A 23,355-nucleotide genomic window follows, 5' to 3' on the forward strand; every position below is an offset into this window, starting at 1 on the left:
GGGTGGAACAGACAGACAGACCAGCAACTACAATGACAGAGGACACGACTTAAATACACACAGAGAAACACAGGGGAATTACACACAGGTGGTGGACACAGCTGGGAATAATCAACAAGACGAGACAAAGGTAAAACTGAACACACTCACATGAGACGCAGACCTTCACAATAAAACAGGAAACGAGAACACTACACCAAGACGCAGACCTGACACTGAGACAGACAGACAGAATGACACATGGAACCTGAACTAAACTAAACGTGAGATACAACCGAGAACAAATCCTTAAACATGAATAAACAGAAACATAGAATTCTAATAATAATAATGATACTCATAGCGCCCAAAACCACAATAAACATCCAAAAATAAACTAATCAATCAAAACTCAAAATACTGGGTCGAAACTGACCCAGAACCGTGACATATTTTGAGTTAGTCTGCAGGATGAAACTGGGAAATTGTGAATTGTAATTCCACTAGATTTACAGTAGAGGGAGCTGCCGTACCAAAAGATATAGAATGTGTGACTCATGCTCTTTCCTAGTGTAAGCACTGTTGTTTGGGGTTTTTAGTGTATGAATATGTATAGAAAAGTCTGTTGTCTTTGTTTTATTACACTTTGCCTTTTCAGCAGCACATAGTTAACACTTTAACAAGCAGGAATGTCTGTGTGCTAATCTTATGCTCTGTATAGAACCATTCTAATCTTAAGTATGCTTTGTAATCAGATGTGATGTCTGATTTTGACTTTTGGCAAAACTGCAGGTGAGTCCAGTCAGCATGAAATAATCAAGTTTAGTGTTTGCTGATGCACTCGTGGTATTCTATTAGTTTTTTAAACAATTTTTTTAAACACCTATAATTTGGGTTATTGCTTTAAGTGAAAAATTGGCATCCCTCCCCATGCCTGTAGATGACTATCTGACAACCAGCAGGCTCAGATAGAGCTCTACTAGTCTGAATTTGCCTGCAAAAACAGCACATGAGTTAAGCATCCTTTGCATGCCCCAAAGTAATGTCTGATGACTGATGACTGAGATTAGTTGCTAGGCTTTGTGGTTTGTGTTGCTGGATTGTTACAGGTAGAAGCTCGTTGAAAAAAACTATTTTAACAATTCTGCTGAAAAAGCTCCAATGTTGTTGGTGGAATAATACTGACGTCAGTTAGCAGCCTTTACTTAGTGTTAGACAGACTTTGAGTTTCTGTTACTGTAGCCACAGTGATCTGCTATATGAGTTCACAAGAGTGTGATACAAGAATCAACATGTTTATTCAAACAGTCAAATGCAGCAGAGGTCGATGTGGTTACCATTCAAGCACATAAGCTTAATGTGCTAATGTTAATCATTACGGAGTTATCTGTAGAATCTACTCTCTGTTTGAATCGACAAAAAGTAACCTTTGACCTTCTATGGGCACTATCTATGGGCAAACTGTATTTCCTATTTTTGATCATGAGATGATGGGAGCAGTTAGAATGCTCACAGTGGAAGTCGTGCTTGCATATGCAATTGACACCCCTTTCTCAACGAGAAGTTTGGGCTTGGGTGAGCCTGAGTGCTGAAGATATCTACCTATTCGGAACCATGGTAACAGGGTTCTGGCTGATCGGAGCTGGCTTGGCCCTGACTTATCGAAGAATTAAGAAAGCGGAACCGGCTTATTTTGTCAGTCGTTTTCAAATGTCTTGAACTTTAACATTTAACATGCTAGCTGAGGCCTGCAGAGTCTGAGATCTAGGTTTTGGATTTTTGCAGTTTCTGCAAACATTGCATGGTCTGACCTTGTGGTGAATTTGCTGGAACATTCAGTCCTGGAAAGACTGTGCGATTATGTTAGCATCCAGAATTCTGCTTTTATGGAAGTGCTCACACTTACTGATGATCAGTTAATCAGTCTCATTTGATTACCAGGACCTGGCTGCTGCTTTATCTCTCAGTTCCTGTAAAGGCATATTTAGGTCGATGTAGAACTGCAAAGAGTTCTGTGAAAACCTTTTACATGGCAACCAAAAGCCTGAGCTATTGACTCCACTGTGGTATAGCCCTCAGCTCTCCTTTACACCACACTGATGCGAGGGCTTGTTGGGACACATATGCGTGTTTTGTTGCTCCAAACAATCTTAAAAATATGTGATATGCATTGATGCGACAATCAAGAGCTTCGCATGTCATGCGTCTGTGGTGCTGTAACTATCTGTTTAAAGATCATGCATTATCTTGTAAAAGCAGTGATTAAACTAAAGTCACCGGAAAGATGTCTGGAGGGGTTATGGAATTTCAAAGAGCTAAGTGGTTTCTTCCATAGTGTCATAAAAGAACGATCTGCCATACACGTCTTCTTCCAATGAAGCTATTTGCTCATTAAAATTCAATTCTGTGTCACTGCATCAAAATACCATGCCCTGCTCTTTATTGATGCCCTTTAGTGGTGTCTGCATGTGCTCAGAGCATCACAGTACACTTTCAGATAGGATCATCTTTATTAATTTATTATCATGCTCTTAATGAATGTCAGTTAATTGTTGTGAAATTTAGAGTCATGGTGGGTGTTGCGTTTAGAAAACCGTCAACAAATAAAAGTTCATAGATGGAAAATGCAACCCGTTTTTAATAATACAAAAAAGTGAGAAAACAGAGCTCAAAAAAGTGTCATGAGAGTTTTGTGGATTTGCAGCTGTTTGTTTAGTTTTACAGAAGATTTTCTAAATTTTTTGGCCCTTCATTTTTATTAGACGTGTCATATTGAAATTCAGCGCTATGCTGCATCCTAGTTTTACCATATGGTGCGTGTTATGGAACAAAAAAAGAGTCTGTGCAACAGACGTTCCCTTGATTCATGTGAAATATCCAAAGCAGAAGCAGAAACGACAAAAGTAACTTCAAGAGTTTCTTGCTTTGCTTAATCAGCACTTGAAACTTGAAAGAAAGGGATTTAAGCAGCTTTATCTTTGAAAGAGAGCATTTTTTTGTGACCGCTTACCTTTACCTAAATTCAGTAACAAAGGAGGCAATAACAACACCAAGTGTTTTTTTTTCTTTCTTTCTTTTTCTTCTACTCAGGTGGTGCGAAGACCAAACCAGCAAAACTTTCGTGTACAGAAAATTTTTTATGGTTTACAGAAAACATTTTGATGCTGAGTAGAATATAAATCAATCAATTTGATTGATTGATTGATTGATTGATTGATTGATTGATAAACAACACCAGAATGCAATTATTTACTAATTTTTTAACATTTTTAAATAGCAAGATGCACAGTGTGCTTTGAGGTAGGAGCCAAAAAGGGTGTAGTTTGTGTGTGTGAGCACCCGTGTGTACACCTGTGAGCATGAGCGCGCTTGTATTTAAAAGGTTCCTTCATGTAATGATCTGCTAGAAGGTGTGGGTGGGGGCATAGCCCCATCCTCCAGGGCATGAAGCAGGTATGGAGGAGATCAAAACTCCAGACATCCAGAGGTCCTCAGAACACAAGAGACCAAGGAAGACCAACAGAGGGGCAGCTGCGCCACTGTCCCAGAAAGAGCTGAGGAGAGTCCCAGATGAGGGCTCACTCAGCAGCCGCGGAGCAGAAGCCAGGGGGGGTTTCAGTGACGTGCACGTGAGCTCCGCCGGCAGCCAGCCGTGCCTGAGTGACCGAGCCCCAGGCCGAGAGGCTGAGGGCACCCCACCCCCGAAGTGGCCCGAGCGAGCCCCAGGCTCCAGGCCCCGACAAGCAGCCACCAAGGAGTGAGTCGGTGTGTACCTGGGCGCCCATCCCCGGACACAAAGACCCACCAACGCACCAATGTCTGAGGGCGTCTGCCACTGGTAGGGGAAGTGGTGGGGGAGATAGGCTTCCATACCTTGGAGGGCCTGAGGTGTCCCCAGAGAGGTGGCGTCTGATACCTCGGTGGACACAGACAAACAGGCACACACAGATACAAACATCCATTCCCACCCTCATGCTCTCATATGCAATTACTCAACACTCACCCAAAGTGGACACAGACATAAAGAGACACTATACACACAATCACACTCCCCAAGCGTACTCTAAGCCCCGGGTCTAGGTACCCTTGCCTCTGGAGGGGGAAACTGCACCCAGACCCAGGTAGTGTTACCCTTTTCCCTGGGGTGGGGAGATGCAGACCGCCCCCATACTCTGCAACCCGCCAGCGAAAGGGGGCCCAGGCCCATCTGGACCGGGGCCCAGTTCAGATCTCGCAAAGCTTTTGCGAGATCCCAAGTTTTTTTGCGAGATCTCGAAAAGGTCAGTCTTAATTTTTTTTCCTTCCGTGTCTCCTGCGGGGCTCCGTAAAAAAGAGCCGCCAGGTGCTAAAAAATAAACCTTAGACTCAAACGTTAGAACAGGCTTTTGCCCGCATAAATAATAAATACTCACAAAGAAAACGGCGGCTGTTACAAAAGCAAGGCTAATCAAATAAGTTTTTAATTGAGATTTAAAAGATTGAATTGAATCAGACGCCCGAATAGCTAGGGGGAGGTTATTCCAGAGGTAGGGTGCGACAGCGGCGAATGCGCGGTCACCTCTGGTCTTGAGCCGAGAACTAGGTCGCACCAGGAGCATTTGGCCTGCTGATCTAAGCGCTCTCCCAGGGATATAAGAGCTGAGGAGACCCGTAAGAATTAAGAGGGGGGTTATTTTCTCTAGTCTATTTGAGAGAGCTTTGCAGATTATTTTAAGGTCTACATTTATAAGGGATATTGGACGATAGCTTGAGGGATATACAGGGTCTTTGCCTGGTTTTAGCAGGAGATTAATGTTTGCAGAATTCATATTTCATGGAAGTCTGCCCTTTTCTTTGATTTCCAACAACGTTCAGTAAAAAACTGGTGCTAGAATCGTCCAGAAATCTTTGTAGAATTCTGCAGGAAAGCCATCTGGACCCGAAGCCTTATTATTGGGCACACTTATCAGGGCTTCCTGGAGTTCACCTGGCGTCAGTGGTGAATCCAGTGCCATTGCTTGAGTGTCTAATAATTTTGGAAGAGTTGTTGTCCAAAAACTGATCAATTTCTTTTTTAGATGGGTTTATTTGTGGTCAATACAACGTTTAATAGAAATCCCTGAAAATGTTGTTTTTTTGTTTTGAACAAGATTCATCTGTGTTCCCAGATGAATCTTGAACAGCAGAATCTTGTTTTTTCTTTCTTTATTTTTAACTGGTTTGCTAGAAATTGACCGGATTTATTACCATGTTCATAATTTAGTAAGCGTAGTCTTTGTACTAAGAATTTATATATATTTTTTTTATCAATTATCTCATTTAATTCTAGTTTTGTTTTGCCTATTTTGTTCATTGTTTCTTGATCTTGGTGAGACACGTAGGCTTCTTCTAGGGATTTGATGTTTTTTTCTAATTCCTGAATATTTTTGTTTTCTTCTTTCTTTTTATGTGATGAGAAAGAAATTATTTTACCTCTCATCACAGCTTTCCCTGCTTCCCATCTGCTTCCCATAGAACAGATGCTGAAGTTCCGGGAGTGTCTTTATAGTCTAAATATAGAGTCCATTCTTTTTAAAAATATTTAATAAAGTCTTCATCTTTGATAAACATGTGAGAAAAAAAGTACATTCCTTACTGTTGGGGTGAAGGGAGCGCCATGCATCGCAAAGGCCAAAGTCGCTCATATACTGTTTGATTATATTTGGACTGCCAATTACGCTGAGTTCCTGCTGTATTGAGCCTATCCATTTCTTCATTTAGTCCAAGTGTTATTCCAGTTTCTGAGTTATGGGAGTCTGGTTCAAGTTATATGGTTAAACCCTGGGAATACAAAACTCCTCTGATCCAGTACTGCACAGATATTATAATATATTTCAGGAGCTATGAAACTTTTCTTTGGAACTGAAAAGGATTCATGTGGGTCCAAATTAGACCTACTGGTTCTGAACAATATAAATAAATGAATATTGAAAATTCCATCCAGATGTACTCTCAGAAATATATTACACTAGTATTTACCTGTAGACACTACATTGGTCTGTAAATATTCTTATTAGTTTACTTAGTTCGGAGTATTGTAAATGTCAGGAAATCAAGTCAAAGGAAAAACAGATAAGTGCTCTGGGTGTTTTCATAGGTGGATTCTGGTAACTTCTTTTGCACGGTGTGTTACCTTAAGAGTACGGAGCCCCGCAGGGGACATGGGAGAAAAAAAAAATTAAGACGGACTTTTGCGAGATCTCGCAAAAGTTTTGCAAGATCTCGCAAAACAAACTCGGGATCTCGCAAAACTTTTGCAAGATCTCACAAAACAAACTCGGGATCTCGCAAAACTTTTGCGAGATCTCGCAAAACAAACTCGGGATCTCGCAGGCCACCAGCTCGAAGCCGACCGGGAGGTCGAGGCACGATGTGCCGGGAAGGCGGTGTTCCTCCTGGCTGTAGTAGGTCTCGACTTCCCGTTAGCTTCGAGCTAGTGGATGTCAGATCTCCGAAAACGTCGGAGCACTTTTGCAAATATGTGATGTCTTGTAAACCGAACAGGTATCTGACGTTTACACAACTACATTCACGCCTGAAAATATCTTAAAAGTGTATTTTGTGACCCAGAAAGAATAATATTACAACTAAGTAGCTGCCGCCATCGTTGGAATTCAACTTTTCAACTCCCGAGTTTGTTTTGCAAGATCTTGCAAAAGTTTTGCGAGATCCCGAGTTTGTTTTGCGAGATCCCGAGTTTGTTTTGCGAGATCTCGCAACGGGGCTGCTTGCACTGGTTAACCTACAGAAAATGACCATGGAGTGATTGTTCCCTTGGCTTGATGGAGACTTCAAGCTTTATTTTCTTTTACTCTTACTATTCCTTTTAGCCACAAATAGATTCTAAAAATCCAATATACATTAGCGGTATATTCAGACAGAAAAAACAATGAGCTAAATGTTTACCTCTGTTAATGGTGGGGTCCAAAATCTGAGCTAAAAGGCTGGACTTACAATTATCAGGTAAACACAAATATGAATAAATATTAAAATAATATTAAAATAAATACTACTGGCTTAGATGGAAGGCTAATAACATGTACAGCAGGGGGTCAATGGGACATTTTTAGATGAGCTTCTGTCATACATCTATAAACTGCAATGAGTTCACAGTGGCTCCAAGAGGCAAAATAGTTACCTGAAATAGCTAACCTGGACTTCAATGGTCCAGTCATATTGACAGTTAGATAATAGAGTAACACCAGTGGAGAGGCTACAGCTCAGGAGGTAGAGCAGGTCAACTACCAATCAGAAGGGTGGTGGTTTAAGCTCTGGGTACTCGAATCTGGATGACCAAGTATCCTTGGGCAAGGATAACACAAAAAAGCACTTAGGTGTATAAAAAGTGCTTGGATGAGTGAGGCATCTTGTATATTGAAAAACTAGATAGATTGCCCATTTTCTCACCAGACATATTATAATATCGTTATCTTTATGTCCTAAATTGCCCTACTGCCACAAAACACACTGAAAACACGGATAAATACTCACTTGGAACCCAACCAACAATTACAAAAAAATGAGCTTAGAGGGAAAGGTTACTGGTTGCTCGATCATGTCTTTCTAGAATGTCTGTAACTGCCTCTCTACCCCACCCACACTCTCACCCAAAGGGAGCGATCATCAGAAAAAGGGCCGGACTTCTCTTCATTTAATGCAAGCTTGGGGATGGCTTGAATTTATGGGAGTCCCATGAGAGCCAGAATAAAGGTTTGGGGTTTTTCACTGCTGCTTCAGCTTCTGGTGTGACTATATGCTGCCTGCTGCATCTGGAGACTCTGCAACAACTTCTGCAACAGGCCAATAAACATGACGCACAGGACATGGAATCAAACTTACTCTGACTGAAGAAATTCTTATTTGTCCTATTTTAAACTTTTTCCTGAATTTCACTGCCAGGAGAGCTACGGAGTACAGGGCACAAGTTCTTAAGGAGTCAGCAACACTGCAAGGTATGCATGCTTGATGGCTGAGTCTTAAACATTTATGCTTGTTAAAGCTTGTTCTGTGAGTGTGTACAGGGTTTTGTGCGCAGTATTCAAATGCATCTCTTTTTTAATCGTTTTTCCTTTACCCCTGTTAGAGAAGTCATGGTCCCCTCCATGCACTGGCTCCTGCTGCTGTGGGGACTTCAGGGTCTGTTGGCACAGGACTATGAAGAAGGCGATGAAGAACCAGCGGTAACCCCTAAGAAGAAGAACAAAGTATATTCTTCAAACTTCATACCTCCAAATGGCAAATGTAAGTTTTTTGTTTCAAGAATTTCTAAGAAAACCAGAGTCTACTTTTTTTCTTTTCCACTAATACTCTAATTTGGAGGAAGTGGTGTGGAATTTGTTCAGGTAAGGAAACAGTACAGCTACAGGTGTAAAAAGTAGAACATGATATTCAACAAGGACATCGCTGCAGGATGCAATCCACCTGGATTGATCGTATCTCTGAGGCTTCTCAGAATCATCCATCTCCCTCGTGACCATTCAGTGCTCTGTTACCCAAACGTTTTATTCGCTCAGAGTCCTGTTTCCCCAGGCACATTCTCTCTGTGACATATTCCCGTGAAGATTAATGTGATTTATCCTCAGCCTGTATTAGATCTGTGACCTCCTTCCACCAAGGTTGGTGCAGCAAGTTGAGTTACTTTTATTTTCTTTTTAAAATGACATGTCACATTCACAAAGTCATCACACTGTTCTGGAAAAGCGATCAGCCTATAACAGTCAATAAACCTAATAAATCACCTTTCCCCCCTCTAGAGGACAGTCTGATAAAAATGTCACCCCTAGTAATGAAATTTGTTTGACTGTGATCAGTGGGGTCTTTGCATTTGGCTGGTATCATTAAAATGAAAATTTCCAGCCAACAAATACAGGAAAATTCATTGTATCCAGAGGTTTGCTGTGAAGCTTAACAGCTGTCCTGTAACAGTGAAATGCAACATGTGCTTTGTTTGCTAAATACTTACTTGGTCCTTTACGCTCTGCATTTTAAATGTTAAACATTAGTTGATATCACTCATTGGTTATATATATATATATATATATATATATATATATATATATATATAACATAATGTAATATGTTAAACATAATATAATATAATGCGATTCGATTCTGACCTGAGGCCCTTTGCTACGTGTCGTCTCTGCTCTCTTGTCTTGTTTTCTCCTGCCTCTTCACTAATAGCTTCATTAATATTTAAAAGCTGAGAGATTTCAGTTTAAGGCAGCTGATATTTTTGCTATTGCATGTTTCATAAAGCCTAACTCCTCTCTTTGCAGCGCTTGTTGATGAGGACTGCAGTTTGGAGATAGCTTTTCTTATCGATAGCTCAGAGAGCGCCAAGGACAACCATGCCCAGGAAAAGCGCTTTGCCTTAGACTTGATGGACCGGCTGCAGGGCCTGCGGCTGCAGACTGGACGGGGGTTGAGTTCCCGTGCAGCCCTCCTTCAGTACAGCAGTCACGTCATCATAGAGCAGACTTTCAAACAGTGGCGAGGCACAGAAGACTTTAAGGCCCGAATTTCTCCAATTGTGTATATTGGCCACGGCACCTACACCACCTATGCCATCACTAACTTGACCCGCATCTACTCAGAAGAGTCAGATACCAGCAGCGTAAAGGTGGCCATTCTGCTCTTTGATGGCATCTCTCACCCAAGGAACCCAGACATATTTTCAGCTGTGGCTGATGCCAAGAACCAGGGTGTCCGTTTCTTTGCCATAGGAATCACGCCTGAAGCCAACGAGCTGGCTAATAAAGCACAGCTGCAGCTAATTGCTAACTCTCCAGCTTCCCGCTACCTTCACAACCTGCAGGACAGAAACGTTGCGGAAAAAGTTATTAAAGAAATTGTGAGTAAAAACAACATTTAGTTTTTGCTTGTTTTGGATTGTATGCTACAGACTGGCTTATTAGCTTTTTATGGTACACTGCAATAAAAAAAAAAAATTTGCCCCCTTTCTTGATTTTTTAGTCTTTGGCATTTGTCACACTTACATGTTTCAGATAATCAAACAAATTTTAATATTAAAAAAGATAACCAGAGTAAACACAAAATGATGATTTAAGTTATTAAGCTGTAATGCTGCCCAAGCCTTCCTATGAGACAAGCCTTTATGTGTTTTTCTGGCTTGGACTTTTCCCACGGATGCCATTTTTGTCCAGGCTTATTCTTCCTGTTGAACCCTGACCTTAACTGAGGAAAGTGAAGATTGCATTTCTTTAGATGTTGTTGTTTAAGGAGCTTGGAAAGAAAAGCGTCTGCACTTGTTTAAGTTTCTTGAAGACGTTTCACCTCTCATCCGAGAAGCTTCTTGAGTTCGTAGAGAGTCCCAGATTTTAAGCCCTATGGGAGTGTCATGCACCCCCTACTGATCGTCTACCTAATCACACGAGCCAAGGTGTGAAAACGGGTGTGATAAGGTAGAGGATCAATAGGGGGTCCATGACCCTCCTTAGACTTCGATGACCTTGATGACTGAGAACCTTTACAGACATTTAGATGTTGTTCTGGGTTCTTTTGTGACCTGTTGTATTAGTTATTGAGGCACTTTTGGACCACTGTTTCTAGTTTTCTCCATTTGTGAATAATGGCTCTTCATGTGGGTCAGTAGAGTCCAAAGTTTTTCCAGACTCTGTTCTTGACATTGTTTTTCAACAGTTTTTTTTTTTTTGTTGTTGTTTTTAAAGAAAGAGTCATGATGTGTTAGTTTCTGAGATCATTTAGCAAACAGGTTTGTCAAACAGGTTCTTTTTAAGTGATTTCAGGATTTATCGAGTATGGCATTAATCAAGCCTGGGCATGCCTAGTGAAAATGAACTAAGCTTTGGATCCCCCCCCTCCCCCCTTAAATAATCATTAAAGAACCACATTTTGTATTTATTCATGTTGCTTTTTCTCATGCTAAAATGTGTTTAACCTGATGCAAAATTTCATTTTTTGCTTTTTGGGGGTTTGACAAATACGCACTAACGCTAAGAAATCATGCAGGGTGCAATTAATTTTTCATGGCACAAAAATATAAATTGCCCAGTTATAGTTTTCTAAATACATTTTCATTTAAGCACCTTGGAAGAAAAGCCTACGCTCATGCATGTTCAGACTTACAAGTTATCATTCTGAACTGGCTAGAAACCATATACCTACAGCTCTTACACTGCTTGTGAAATTGCATGTATGTTTGATATTTGCCTGTTTCCAGAGGGGAAAAGAATTATGACAGATAAAATCTTCAAAAAGCCATTATGCAGACAGATGCTTTCCAAATCAAAAGTCTTTAGTATCTCAAGGCACTGAATAAGCACTTCCACTGCTGCTGCCATTGTTACCACCCACTGCTTTGATTTCTTGCCTTATTGCATCCCCTATGTACACCTGCTACCGGCTGCCATGGTAATAGATCTGCTGTCATTAGCAATAAAACTCTGTAGAGAAACGTGATGAAACTAAGAAACATTTTATGTTGACTTAAGTTAGGTAAGTTAACTTTTATAAGTATTTCTGCCAAGACAATTGCAGCATGTGTTGCTCTGAAACATTCTCCAGACATGCTTCCAGGCTACTGGCAGCAACATGTGCTTCACATTATAACTCTTTGTGGGAAAATTGGGTGCAGTAAATACAGCAACACAGCAAACCCATGCAAGCATGCTTCATCATTCAACAAGCCCCTCAAATGCCACTCAGGCTTCAAACTTAAGCTTTACTGTTGACACAGGTGGTACACATGACAAAGGAAAATCTTTATGGAAAACCTGCACCGAGGTTCCCAGAACACTGGATCTGACAGACTGAATTCTCATGGCATGCAACAGCCCAGCAGCATCTACACTCACGACTTTCATCTCATTGCCTTGTACAGTCAGCATCTGTATGTCATAATCATGTAGTCCTGTCCCAGCTGAGAACTTGTCTTTTATCTTTAGTTCCCATTGAACAGCAACACTCAGGTCCTCTAATAACAGACGTGTCTTTAGATGTGTGTTTTGAAGCCAGAATACTGAGAATATTGTCTTACCTTCAATTTTGAGCTACTCTGTTGAATTGTATATATGTAAAAAAAAAAAGAAGGTTACAACATCTTGATATTGTTCTGCTTCTTCCATCACAGACGGCTGTGGCTGATGAAGGGGTAAGTCTTGAGCCTCATGTTTTTCCAGACATATTTTGTTATATATGCCCCTGTATGGTCCATCTCACTCTTCTTCTCTTGTTTTTTGAAGTGCCCCCTGCAGAGCAAATGTGCATGTGAGAAGGGTGAGAGGGGACCCAGTGGACCTGCTGTGAGTATGCCAACATCTATGGAGCAGAAAAGTGTCCAATAATCAATAATTACTAAATAAAGTATTTAATATGTAACTAGATAAATAAAATTGGGTAACATTGCCTTTTTTCTTATGTAACAACACAAGGAAAATAACTGCATTTTACATATAAATAAAAGATAAATATTTAATTTAATTTTACAGAGTTGCTCAAAACCAGGTGTGAGAGGTGTGACCTCTATAAAAACAAGGATCTTGAATGTTCACTAGTCTGTAGCATTCAGATATTTGTTAACACAAAGCAGGAGACTCATCATCAGTAACCTTAAAAAAATCAATCACTGTTCTGCATCAATCTAGAAAGAGTTATATGGCCATTTTCAAATAACTTGTAGTCCATCATTGTACAGTGAGCAAGATTATTGAGAGCAGAAAATATTCACAAATTCCCAAACTTCACCCAAATGTCAAATATTGCAGTGCTCAAAGAAATTACTAAAAAAAAAGCCCAAGAGCTACTTTTCAGACTTTACAGACTTCAGTTAGCATGTTTAATTTTAAAGTTGTTGCCAGTACAGTTAAAAAATTGACTGAGCTATCAAAATTACATATACTGGCTCATATATATATATACGTATATATTTGGCTGGATGTCCTTTAGTAAGTCAACTCTGCACCAGATGCTTCCTGTATCATTCTGATGGATATTTGACCAAACTTGTTTTCATAGGTCATTTAAATTGGTTGGTTTCCTGATAGAGACCCTGTTTTTAATCATAGTTTCAATATGGCTGAGGTCAGAGCTTTGAGATGCCCACTCCAAAAAGTTAATAGTTTGCTTTATCTTGCTTGTGTTATCTATTCAAAAACCAGTTTTGATGTGGGTTTGGGATCATTATCATGTTGGAACACCCAAATATGTCCACGTTTCAACTGTTTACCTGATGATTTTAGATGAAGTTAAAGAATTTGGAGTTGGTCCTCTTCATTATTTACTTTTTGTAATGTACCAGTATCGCTGGCAACAGAAAAGCCCCAGAGGCTAGAGGCTACTAGACAGTTGGTACAGTGTTCTAAGTTTTGAGCCTCACCCACCGAAAGCCTCCAAACATACCAGGGTTGGGGTTGTCACTCACTATAGAGCTCTGTTTAACAGAAGCAAATAACTGCAGCATTTGAATTCTAAATATCTTCTTCAGAGAAATACAATTTAGAAGAAGTTAAACAGTTTGAGTACACTGCTAAACAGCCTTTCTTCAGTTACATTTTTAGCTTTAGTCATTAGAAAATTGTATTTTCTGCTTTTCCAGATCAAAAAATAATAAATTAGAATGACATTTAAAAAACGCCACTATGTAAAAATTTCTGTAGTATAAAGTTATGAAATTATATTTAATAATTCATTTATCAATTTTCAATTGTTATCATTTATTTTACAGTCATAATCCATACTTTTCTACTGTGCTGAAAAGACATTGACGCCAAAACTGGCTTGCTTGATAACAAGCACAGCACAGATAACAACTCAGTGTCTATGCCAAAAGACTACTTGCACATTTTTGGAGGGAGTTTAGTAAATCTTATGGTTTTAAACAACCCTGAAGCAGTTAGAGTACATTCCTCTAGCGATTTTTTTCAGAAATGATCTAAATGTACATGAGAAATCTGCTGAATCACGTCTGTTAAAGCAACCCGTGAACTTTGGATTGTGTGAGGACACATCTCAGCAGATACAATGTTACAATGAAAGACCTCCTTTGCCTGCCAAAGCCATGTCGTGACAAGAGGATATCTTTTATTGTGGCGAGAAGGTCAGCTTCAATTAGACACTGCAGTTTTTCTTTGATGTATTTTCACAGGATGAGAACAGCGTAATTACCCTCTCAAACCTAATGCTCCAAAACCAAAGCTGTGTCTATCTGCACACACTGACGGAAACACTGTATGAAGACAGACACACACAAGAAGGCGTATACTTACAATGTAAGAGCATGCATAGTTCACAACACAAAAACAGCAAAAACAACCAGACGGTTGTTCGTCTACGGACTTACACTCGCATGCAGACCACATCTCTTTTGTCTCATCTGCTCCCAGACTCAGCGGCTGTGATGAACTGGAAACATGTTTCTGTTAAACAAAAAGAGCTGTTATACTGTGCATTGCAGCACAGCAATAGGAAGAAGGAAGGCTATTTTATTGGCCTTCACTTCCACTGACAGCTGTTCAACATGCTGAAGGGTCTCCTGCAAGAGATGGCATGGGCCAGACTTAAAGGTGTATTGCTAGGTAGTTACAGTAAAATACAGTTATTCACTATCTGTACTGGGAATAAAGTTAATTAAATAAGATTTAATATATTTATTTTATACAAAGTATTAACAAACAGAAATGTTACTCTGTCGATGATTATGTATCTTTAACCTTGCTACAATGTTTTTCTCTACAGGGCAAGAAGGGTCGTCCTGGAGAGGATGGAAGCCCTGGCCCAAAAGGACAAAAGGTGCAGACTTGTATTTATTTCACACAGTTAAAGCACATGCAAACAACGTGGCCTGCCTTTCCTTTTTAAACTAAAATTCCCTTTTTCACAGGGTGAGATTGGGCTCGGTGGACTTCCAGGTCGAATTGGAGCAGAGGTGAGCTTAAATCAAGTTGGTAAGGTCAAGGCTAAGTCAAGACTGACAAATTCAGTGTGAAAGCCTTAACATCGCTCTTCCATAAATCATTATTGTAGAATGAGAAGAATGAAGTATTTTTTTGTTAACTGTATTCCAGCGCTTTTCTCTTTGTCTTTATCCTCCTGACGTCATGTTTTGTACACACAGGGAAAACCAGGATACAAAGGGGAGAAGGTAATGTATAGATTCTAGTCTCTCTTTATGTCTCTCTCTCTGTCTTCATGGTTACGCAAACTTCCCCATGCTTGTGGGAAACTACAGAATTATATCCTCCGTACATGATATAATACAGTAATACTGGAAATGTGATGCAGTTCAGTTTTGTTTCAGTTTTACAACTTTGTTCAACTATCTTTGATGCCAATCTTGTGTTTACATATTTCCCATTGTACAATGATAAAGTTATCCTTGGGCATTACACTCTGTGTCATAAATGTGTCACAGAAAAACCATGGGATACAAGTCCTAAATTATGCATAATGATGCTATACTAAAGAACTCACCTAACACTTTTTATTCTATCACAGGGAGAGAGGGGGGAGTGTGGCACACCTGGAATTAAGGGAGACAGAGTATGTTGCAATTTGAATGCTGTGAAACAAATCTTATATATGTGTTCAAATATTACAAAGTTGCTAAAGCACTGCTTGTGAATATGAAGCTTGACAAATGTCATTTATTACAGGGTCCTGAAGGACCAGTTGGACCAAGAGGAAATCGTGGACTTCAAGTAAATTTAAATTTTTATATCTCTTGGTATCATATCAACTGTCAAAACATCCCACAATGCACTTAAGAATGATTAAAAAAAGAGGACAAATTTGTGTCATTAAATTGTATGATATTTTTTAAATAGTGACTGTTAGTGGCAGGTACACATCAACAGGTGTAGCCTATCCATACAGCCTTAGCATGTTGTTGTTCAGGTCAGTAGGACATCAGGACAGTATTTTTATTTCAAAGATGTCGGTCTATGTTATCCATAATTAATTTACATTAACTTAATGTACTACTTCTGTCTACTACTTACTTATATATAAGTGTGTCACTCACACACTCATTTAACTTTTAGGGCTTATCCGGCCCACCTGGTGATACTGGACCTGAAGGTGTGATGGGCAAAAAAGTAAGTACTCCTCTGTCTCAATGAAGCCAATTGCAGTGGTTGACATGGTTGAAGCTTCCATCTAAAATACTGATTGTATGTAGTGTAGTGTAGCCTCGGTTCACATAATGGGTAGAGATCATTGCATCAGAGAAAGCCTCCAGCAGTCTAGGACTATTGCACCGTAACTAAAGGAGGATTCAGTGTGATCTGATCCAGCCCTGACTATAAGCTTTATCAAAAGCGTAGATGAGAGTACTTGAATGAAGAAGTTTGAATGGGTGGGTAAGTTGTATAAAATGCTTTGAGTTCTCAGAAAGAGTAGAAAAGCGCTATGTAAGAATCAGTCCATTTACCATTTACCTCACCTTATCCAGCCCTAACTAAGCTTGATTACAAAGGAAAATTTTAAGCCTTATTCTAAAGGTAAACAGGCTGTCTCGTGGGAGTTTGGCCCACAGAAGAGAGATGCTAGACTTAACGGGGAGCCAATGAAGGGAAACCAATATGGGAGAAATAGGCTCTCTCTTTCTTGTCCCTGTAAGTACTCTTACTGCAGCATTTAGGTTCAACTGAGGGCTTTTCAATGAATTGTTAGGATATTCTGATAATACATTGAATGTAGGCTGGACTAACTTGTTTTTCAGGTGATTGGCTATTCTGAGTAAGTATCTGGTTAGTGTTGATGCAACCCCACTTTGATTAATACATCTCCAAATGGATACAGTAGATTTAAGTCATTTTAAGGTGGCTGGATTTAAAGTCACACAATTCATGTGAAATAAACGGTTAATGTGTTTTATTTATTGCTTTTCTTTAAAAAAAAAAATTTTTTCTTGTTACACACAAAAAATGTGTTGATTTTCTGACTCTTCCAGGTGTCCAATAAGTTAACCACTAACTGACAGGTTTAGCCAGAAGGTAATAATTAATGTGAAGACAGAAAATTGACTAAAAGAAAAACAGTTTATAAGTAAGAGCAGAAAACAAATGTTTGAAAAACATGGCACAGGGAAATTAAAAGTTATGTTAAAAAAATGGGGAAATTACTTAAGAAAAAGAAATGAAATAAAATTGTTAGATGTCCCAATGAAAACACTGATGAGAGTAAAAATTCTCCAAAAAGCACCAGCATCACTGGTTGAGTTGAAGCTTAAGTCACCTGTGTAGGTAAACCTATACCCATGCAGGTGTACCTGTCAATTAAAGCAACCATAGATACACCTACAATATCATTTTAAGCCTGTATCCAAATACTTAATTAAAGCAGTAGTACAGTTGAAGCCAAAATAGTTTTTGTGCCATACTCAAAATAAGGGGCAGCACGGTGGCACGGTGGTTAGCACTGTTGCCTCACAGCAAAAAGGTCCTTAGTTCAATCCACTATCAGTTTTTCTGTGTGGCGTTTGCATGTTCTTCCTGTGTTTGCGTGAGTACACTGGCTTCCTCCCACAGTCCAAAGACATGTAGTTTGTGGGGATAGGTTAATTGAAAAATCTAAATTACTTGTAGTTCTGAATGGCTCTCTGCGACAGACTGGCGACCTGTCCAGGGTGTACCCTGCCTCTTGCCCTATGACAGCTGGGAAAGGCTCCAGGGACCCTGAGAAGGATAAGCAGAAGCGAACGGATGGATGGACTCTAAATGAGGTTTTTAATGTTGTAACGTTGGACATTTTAACTGGTGAGTCTATCAGGACTCACTCACTTTCAGAGCCACCTTAAGTGGCTTTAGAGGAACTTTATTTTTGAGCAATCAAGCCAGTCCCTACTTTTGTTTGATTGTTGTGTAGAGAATAAAGCATTTTTTACATTTAAGATAGATGCATCTGATTGTGGCAGCCTTTTCACTCCACCTTCCACTGTGGCCCCTGTGGAAGGGCTATAAGTTCATTTGATTTTCAACAAGGCTGCACTACATGTCTTTAGAACTTGTTCCGAGAGTACAAAAGTGAACTAAAGGAGACATAAATCAGACATTCCTTTATATGTGATGGAATTCTCTCTGAACCAGAGACTGGCCTTTCCCCTTGTCCAGCCCAAAATCATTCATCAAAGGTGACCCAAAATCTTAAAAACCAGATGTATATCTAAAGGATACACTTTTTTTTAAGCTGGACACATAAAGTCCTTTGAAGTCTGCTTTGGGTTAAGTCTTACATAGCCGTATCAAAGGAGCCTCCAATAATTCTGGTACCTGTGGAGTAGTAGTGGTGAAACATGAAACGTTTTGCTGCATATGGAAGAATGTGACATAAATAAAGTGTTTGATCATCAGATTCAAAATATCACACGCACAACATTGACATTTAAAATGCAATTTGATTAACTTCATCCAGCACCGGCATAAATAACATCACAAATGTCAAGTAGCTCTACTAACTGATAACACTGATTCAATGACTATACATTTGAACGCTTTTATTGTGAGTTATGATCCGTCCCTGCTGGAACATTGGAAAGCCCTCTGAAGTAGCTCATCTGTTATTACCTTGTCAGCTTATTTGTCTGTTTCCACTTTTTAAGCCCCCAGTCCCGTGTTATACCTGCCAATTCTGCCATAAGCACACACTCCCCCACCAAGTGTTCCCTCCTTAATTATTTTGGAAGAATGTTCATGTTGATAATCTGGCTGTCATCCTATATCACCTGAATGGCAGACTAATGTCTGGCATTAAACATTGTCCCAACTTGCTTGAAAGGGCAACAGAAGAAAAAAAATCTACTGGTATGCGCCTGCTAACATTTCTACAGCCTCTTCACGCCTTTTGCTCGCCCTCCTGTTGCACAGCAAAGCTGTGATTTATGACCTCTGCGTGAATAATTGCATTCTTTAACAATAAAGCTAAAGGAATGAAGGAACCCCGTAGTACTAAATCCCCTTTAAAAACAGCTGAGAAGGAGAGGAAGCAGATCATGTATGTTTATGTGGGTGTGGGAAAGAAAGTCAGTCATTTCGGATTTTTTTTGCTAGTTTTTGCTGTTGTTTACAACTGTACGTGCAACTGTTTATGCGCCTTTGTATCCACAAGTCTGTCCCTGCTTGTTTTTATAGGGGGAAAGGGGACTTCCTGGGCCACCTGGAATCCAAGGGGAACAAGGGATTGGCCTTCCGGGACCCAAGGTAAAGTCTGCTACCCTATTCTTTTGGAAAATTAAGTTAAAAAGGCATAATAATCCACTTGACTCTCACCCTGTATGAGCACTCCTCTCACTTTCTTGCAGGGTGATATTGGTTTCCAGGGGCAACCAGGGCCTCCAGGTCCTCTAGGAATTGGTGAGCCTGGACCACCGGTGAGATAAACTAGCAACTCACACTTCACATTAGCATTGTAGATGATGGCAATGTAATGTCAAAATGCCAAATGTACAATGTAACGGGTATGGAGTAATGATGTCTAGGGGGTACTTAAACTTCTGGATACATACATAAATAAATAAATAAAATGCAAGAAGATAGCATTTTTCGCTCTTGGTACCTTCTTCCAAGCAGCTGAAATAGTGAATGGTGAAACAAACTGAGTAACTATGGCAACTAGCTTGCTAAAATGGAAAAGCGCTGTTTTTGGACAAGGCAAAGGAGGCAGAAACAAGAGTAAACCTTGAAAGGTGTGAAGATTTGTCCAGTGGACATTAAATAAAGACCATTATGAGCATGTTTAGGAAGAAAAATACCTCTTAGACACATACAGCTTCAGCAGTGTATTAAATAGTTTAAAAAGTGATCTATTTCTGTATAAATGTGAATGATAGAATCGTTTGACATGTAAAGAAGCGACAGAAGAAAATATGGACAGCCATGCAGAGACATATTTTACCTGGAGACACAATCTAACTTATATTAATTGTACCATTGAGATCAGTGTGACTAAAACTCAAAGCAAAGTGCTTGACAGCTGGGATATGCCTCTCTTTTTACCTTGCAATGTTTTGCACCCTGCATAAGCATTGCAACTTTAGAACAATAATTGCTGAGGGAATAATGTATCTTTTGTGCAATACGTTGACCATTTTCTTATAGATTTTGTTACTTACTGTGTTTGTGGACAAATGTCTTCAGCCATACAGAATGCAGGCATGTGGTCAGGCGCTGATATGAGGAATACTTGATCTGGTAATATCAATCTGTCATGTTAATTTAATTACGGGAACCCAAAATCGTGATTGAGATTCAAATGTTATTAATTTTGCCGCCCTAGCTTTGTGTTTTTATGATACCTAAAAAAAACAACAACTGCTTGGAGGCTAACATTGTGAGCTGGTTTTAAAAGTCTTATATTTCAGGGCTTTCAATATATATATATATATATATATATATATATATATATATATATATATACATACATACATACATACATACATACATACATACATACATACACATACACACGAGATATATCAGAGCACGAGAGGATGTGGAGGGTGAAGGTAACGGTGGTCCCCGTGGTAATCGGAGCACTAGGTGCGGTGACTCCCAAGCTAGGCGAGTGGCTCCAGCAGATCCCGGGAACAACATCGGAGATCTCTGTCCAGAAGAGCGCAGTCCTGGGAACAGCTAAGATACTGCGCAGGACCCTCAAGCTCCCAGGCCTCTGGTAGAGGACCCGAGCTTGAAGCCCGCAGGGGCGTGCTGGGTGTTTTTATATATATATATATATATATATATATATATATATATATATATATATATATATATATATATATATATATATATATAAATAAATAAATGGGCTTTTTTTTTTTGCCATCAACAGTTTTTATTAAATGTAACAAATACTCAGGAGGGCTAGCTACACATAATATCTAATTCAAGTTTTAAACTTCTGTTGCAGGTAAATGATGGCTAAATCTAAAATCAAAGTGCAACTTAAAAGTAATTTAAAAAATGAAAATATGAAAGAATAATAATAAAAATCAGAATTTTGATATTTGGAGACACATGGAACACCAACCTCAGTCTCCTGTCTCTTGTCTGTCAGACATCCAATAAAACCTAATATATATGTGAGCCTTGCTGCTCTATAAACTACTACACCTGACTTTTAAAAAAGCTTTTTGGCAAAAGTCCCTGAAGGCAAACCTTCCCCTCTGTGAACCCCCCTCACTGTTTAAGGATCTATTGCTAATACCTTGGCCAGATGGAAACATTTGGCGGGGGTTAGATCCAGTTTGTCACCACACCTTAGACAAGAGACAAGTAAAGAAGCAACAGAACGAAATGTTGACATCCAAGCAGGGACATTACATTTTATCTTCAGAGACAACCTAGTTTGCATGTGAGACATCTTTTCAGTTTCCTTTGTTTTACTCAGGGACCTCAAGGACCACAGGGAGTCCAAGGAGAGAGAGGGCTGATAGGAGAAGGTCTGCCTGGACCAAAGGTGAGTTAGCGTTCATGCTTTTTAAGTCTGACCTTTTTCGTGTAAAAAACAGCCAGGGAAACTCTTTTAACCCCTTTGACCCTGTTTAAGGCATTCATACCTTTCATATCTACAAACTGACCTACACAAAGATCCATCTGGGCTCCAGATTCCAGAATGTAATGACAGGAAATTGATGATGTGTAGGATTACAAGACATGATAACTCAACACAAAAGTTCCATAAATTAACAGTGTGGTATGGCTCTCATTACCTCGTGCTGTGATCTAGTCCGTTGATCGTATCCAGCACAGGACATGAGAACATCTCCACATAAAGCATAAAAAAGTTTCAGAGATGGTTCAAGAAAAAAGCCAGGGCATCATGTCAGTGACTCACTGAGAGAGGAAATAAAGAGTCTTTTCGTATGTCTGTTTTTTCTCAAGGCCATCAGGCACACACATTCATATATGCACACTCAGTGTCTTTTAAGCACATGTGGATATATACGTTCTCTCATGTTGTTTTCGTTTTCCAAAGCAATTTCCACATGAGAGATATCTTTGACATTTTTGGGCCAAAAAAATTTTTCATTCAGTATTTGAGTGTGTCCTTATACTGTGCAGAAGACATACACAGCATGTTTTTGTGATGCTTTAATGTTTCCTATTGTTATTCTTAGTTTTCCCGTCCTTTTTCAGATTGCACAGCGTGTTTTTGTTTATGGGCTTCTGATTGGCCAACATTTCTGTATGTTTAGATTTATGCCTCCACCTGTTCTTTTGGCATGATTTTGAGTGACGTGTTTTTTTGTGTTTTCATGCAGACAGAGACATTTTTGAAGTGAAAGTGGAAAATTTAAGACAATTTGAAACATCCAGCAGAGTTATTTCATTCTTTTTAATGTTGAAAAATATTAAAATATTTATCAGACTCAGCCCTTAGATCATTTTAATTATCTCCCACAAAAGTTGTATTGATTCCCCAAGCAATTAAAAACAACATAGCTCAACATCAGTGTAATTGCAAAAATGTATTATTACTTTTGGAAGCGTTCCTTTGTAAAATGTTTGTGGTTTCTTTCAAATTACAGGTGTCAGATCTGTGCATTTGTCATGCAGCTCTGTTGTTTTGATAAATGCACACAGCTGAATTAAACATAGTTACTGTAAAAACTCTGTGACTTTGTTATAAGACTAACAGAGCAGTTTTGTATCACAGGAAGTGGAATTCAGGTGAAATTTTCAACTTTAGACTGCCTCAGACTACTATTTGATTTATCACTTGGCGACTTGCCTTGGTGATGGTATCAGCCATGCCCCCCCCCCCCACACACACACACACACACACACAGGAGAAGGTGGATCCCCCACTGCTGAAGATTGGCCTCAAGGGTGCTTTTTCCCCACTTTTTTTAATGGCGTTCTTGTTCCAAAGCAGCATTCTTCACATGACAAGCCTCGACAGGCTCCAGATTCACAGGAGCTCTGCAGCTTTTTCCACATCATTAGCACCTCAGCTTGTGAGGGATCATAGAGTTACGACAGTAAATCTTTACTTCTTGAGGCTAACATGCAAGAGCGGCATGTTAATCAGTGTACTCCTCTATGCGACATTGTTTCTGTTGTCCTTGGATGTCCTTGGAAGACGCAGAAATATTTCCTTAAGGGAAATCGGATTTTTCTGCAGTCTATAAAGTGCAGGACATTATGCAGCATTTTTTTTTTTCATTTTACTGACTGTCATCCTGTATTATCTTTCTAATCCCTCAGTGAATTTCTCCTCCTGCTTTTTCTCTTTGTGTAATACTTATATCTCCTCTAGGCACGTTTTGATATACATGAAATACCACAATATTCCTATATACTATATAGTATGGCTACTTCTGCTTTCCGTAGAAGAAACAGAAACTGTGTGCAAGTTTGGATCTTTCAGGCCACTTCTGGT

The 23,355-nt window shown here is 39.5% G+C and overlaps 1 protein-coding gene across 2 annotated transcripts in view; it reads left to right on the forward strand.

Moving 5' to 3' along the window:
* Positions 1–7,663: 7,663 nt before the first annotated feature.
* Positions 7,664–23,355, forward strand: part of LOC101477258 (uncharacterized) — a 33,579-nt gene continuing 17,887 nt past the window's right edge. For both annotated transcript variants that reach the window (XM_004570402.4, XM_004570403.4), the window contains exons 1-14: positions 7,664–7,949; positions 8,081–8,238; positions 9,276–9,850; positions 12,110–12,130; positions 12,222–12,281; positions 14,713–14,766; positions 14,858–14,902; positions 15,092–15,118; positions 15,472–15,516; positions 15,630–15,674; positions 16,017–16,070; positions 19,104–19,172; positions 19,274–19,342; positions 21,361–21,429. In XM_004570402.4, the coding sequence (XP_004570459.1) occupies positions 8,088–8,238; positions 9,276–9,850; positions 12,110–12,130; positions 12,222–12,281; positions 14,713–14,766; positions 14,858–14,902; positions 15,092–15,118; positions 15,472–15,516; positions 15,630–15,674; positions 16,017–16,070; positions 19,104–19,172; positions 19,274–19,342; positions 21,361–21,429 (1,284 nt within the window). In that variant the 5' untranslated portion in view covers positions 7,664–7,949; positions 8,081–8,087. The remainder of the gene's footprint in view (positions 7,950–8,080; positions 8,239–9,275; positions 9,851–12,109; positions 12,131–12,221; positions 12,282–14,712; positions 14,767–14,857; positions 14,903–15,091; positions 15,119–15,471; positions 15,517–15,629; positions 15,675–16,016; positions 16,071–19,103; positions 19,173–19,273; positions 19,343–21,360; positions 21,430–23,355) is intronic.

Source organism: Maylandia zebra, linkage group LG23 (genome assembly GCF_041146795.1).
Source record: "Maylandia zebra isolate NMK-2024a linkage group LG23, Mzebra_GT3a, whole genome shotgun sequence".
Classification (NCBI taxonomy): Eukaryota; Metazoa; Chordata; class Actinopteri; order Cichliformes; family Cichlidae; genus Maylandia; species Maylandia zebra.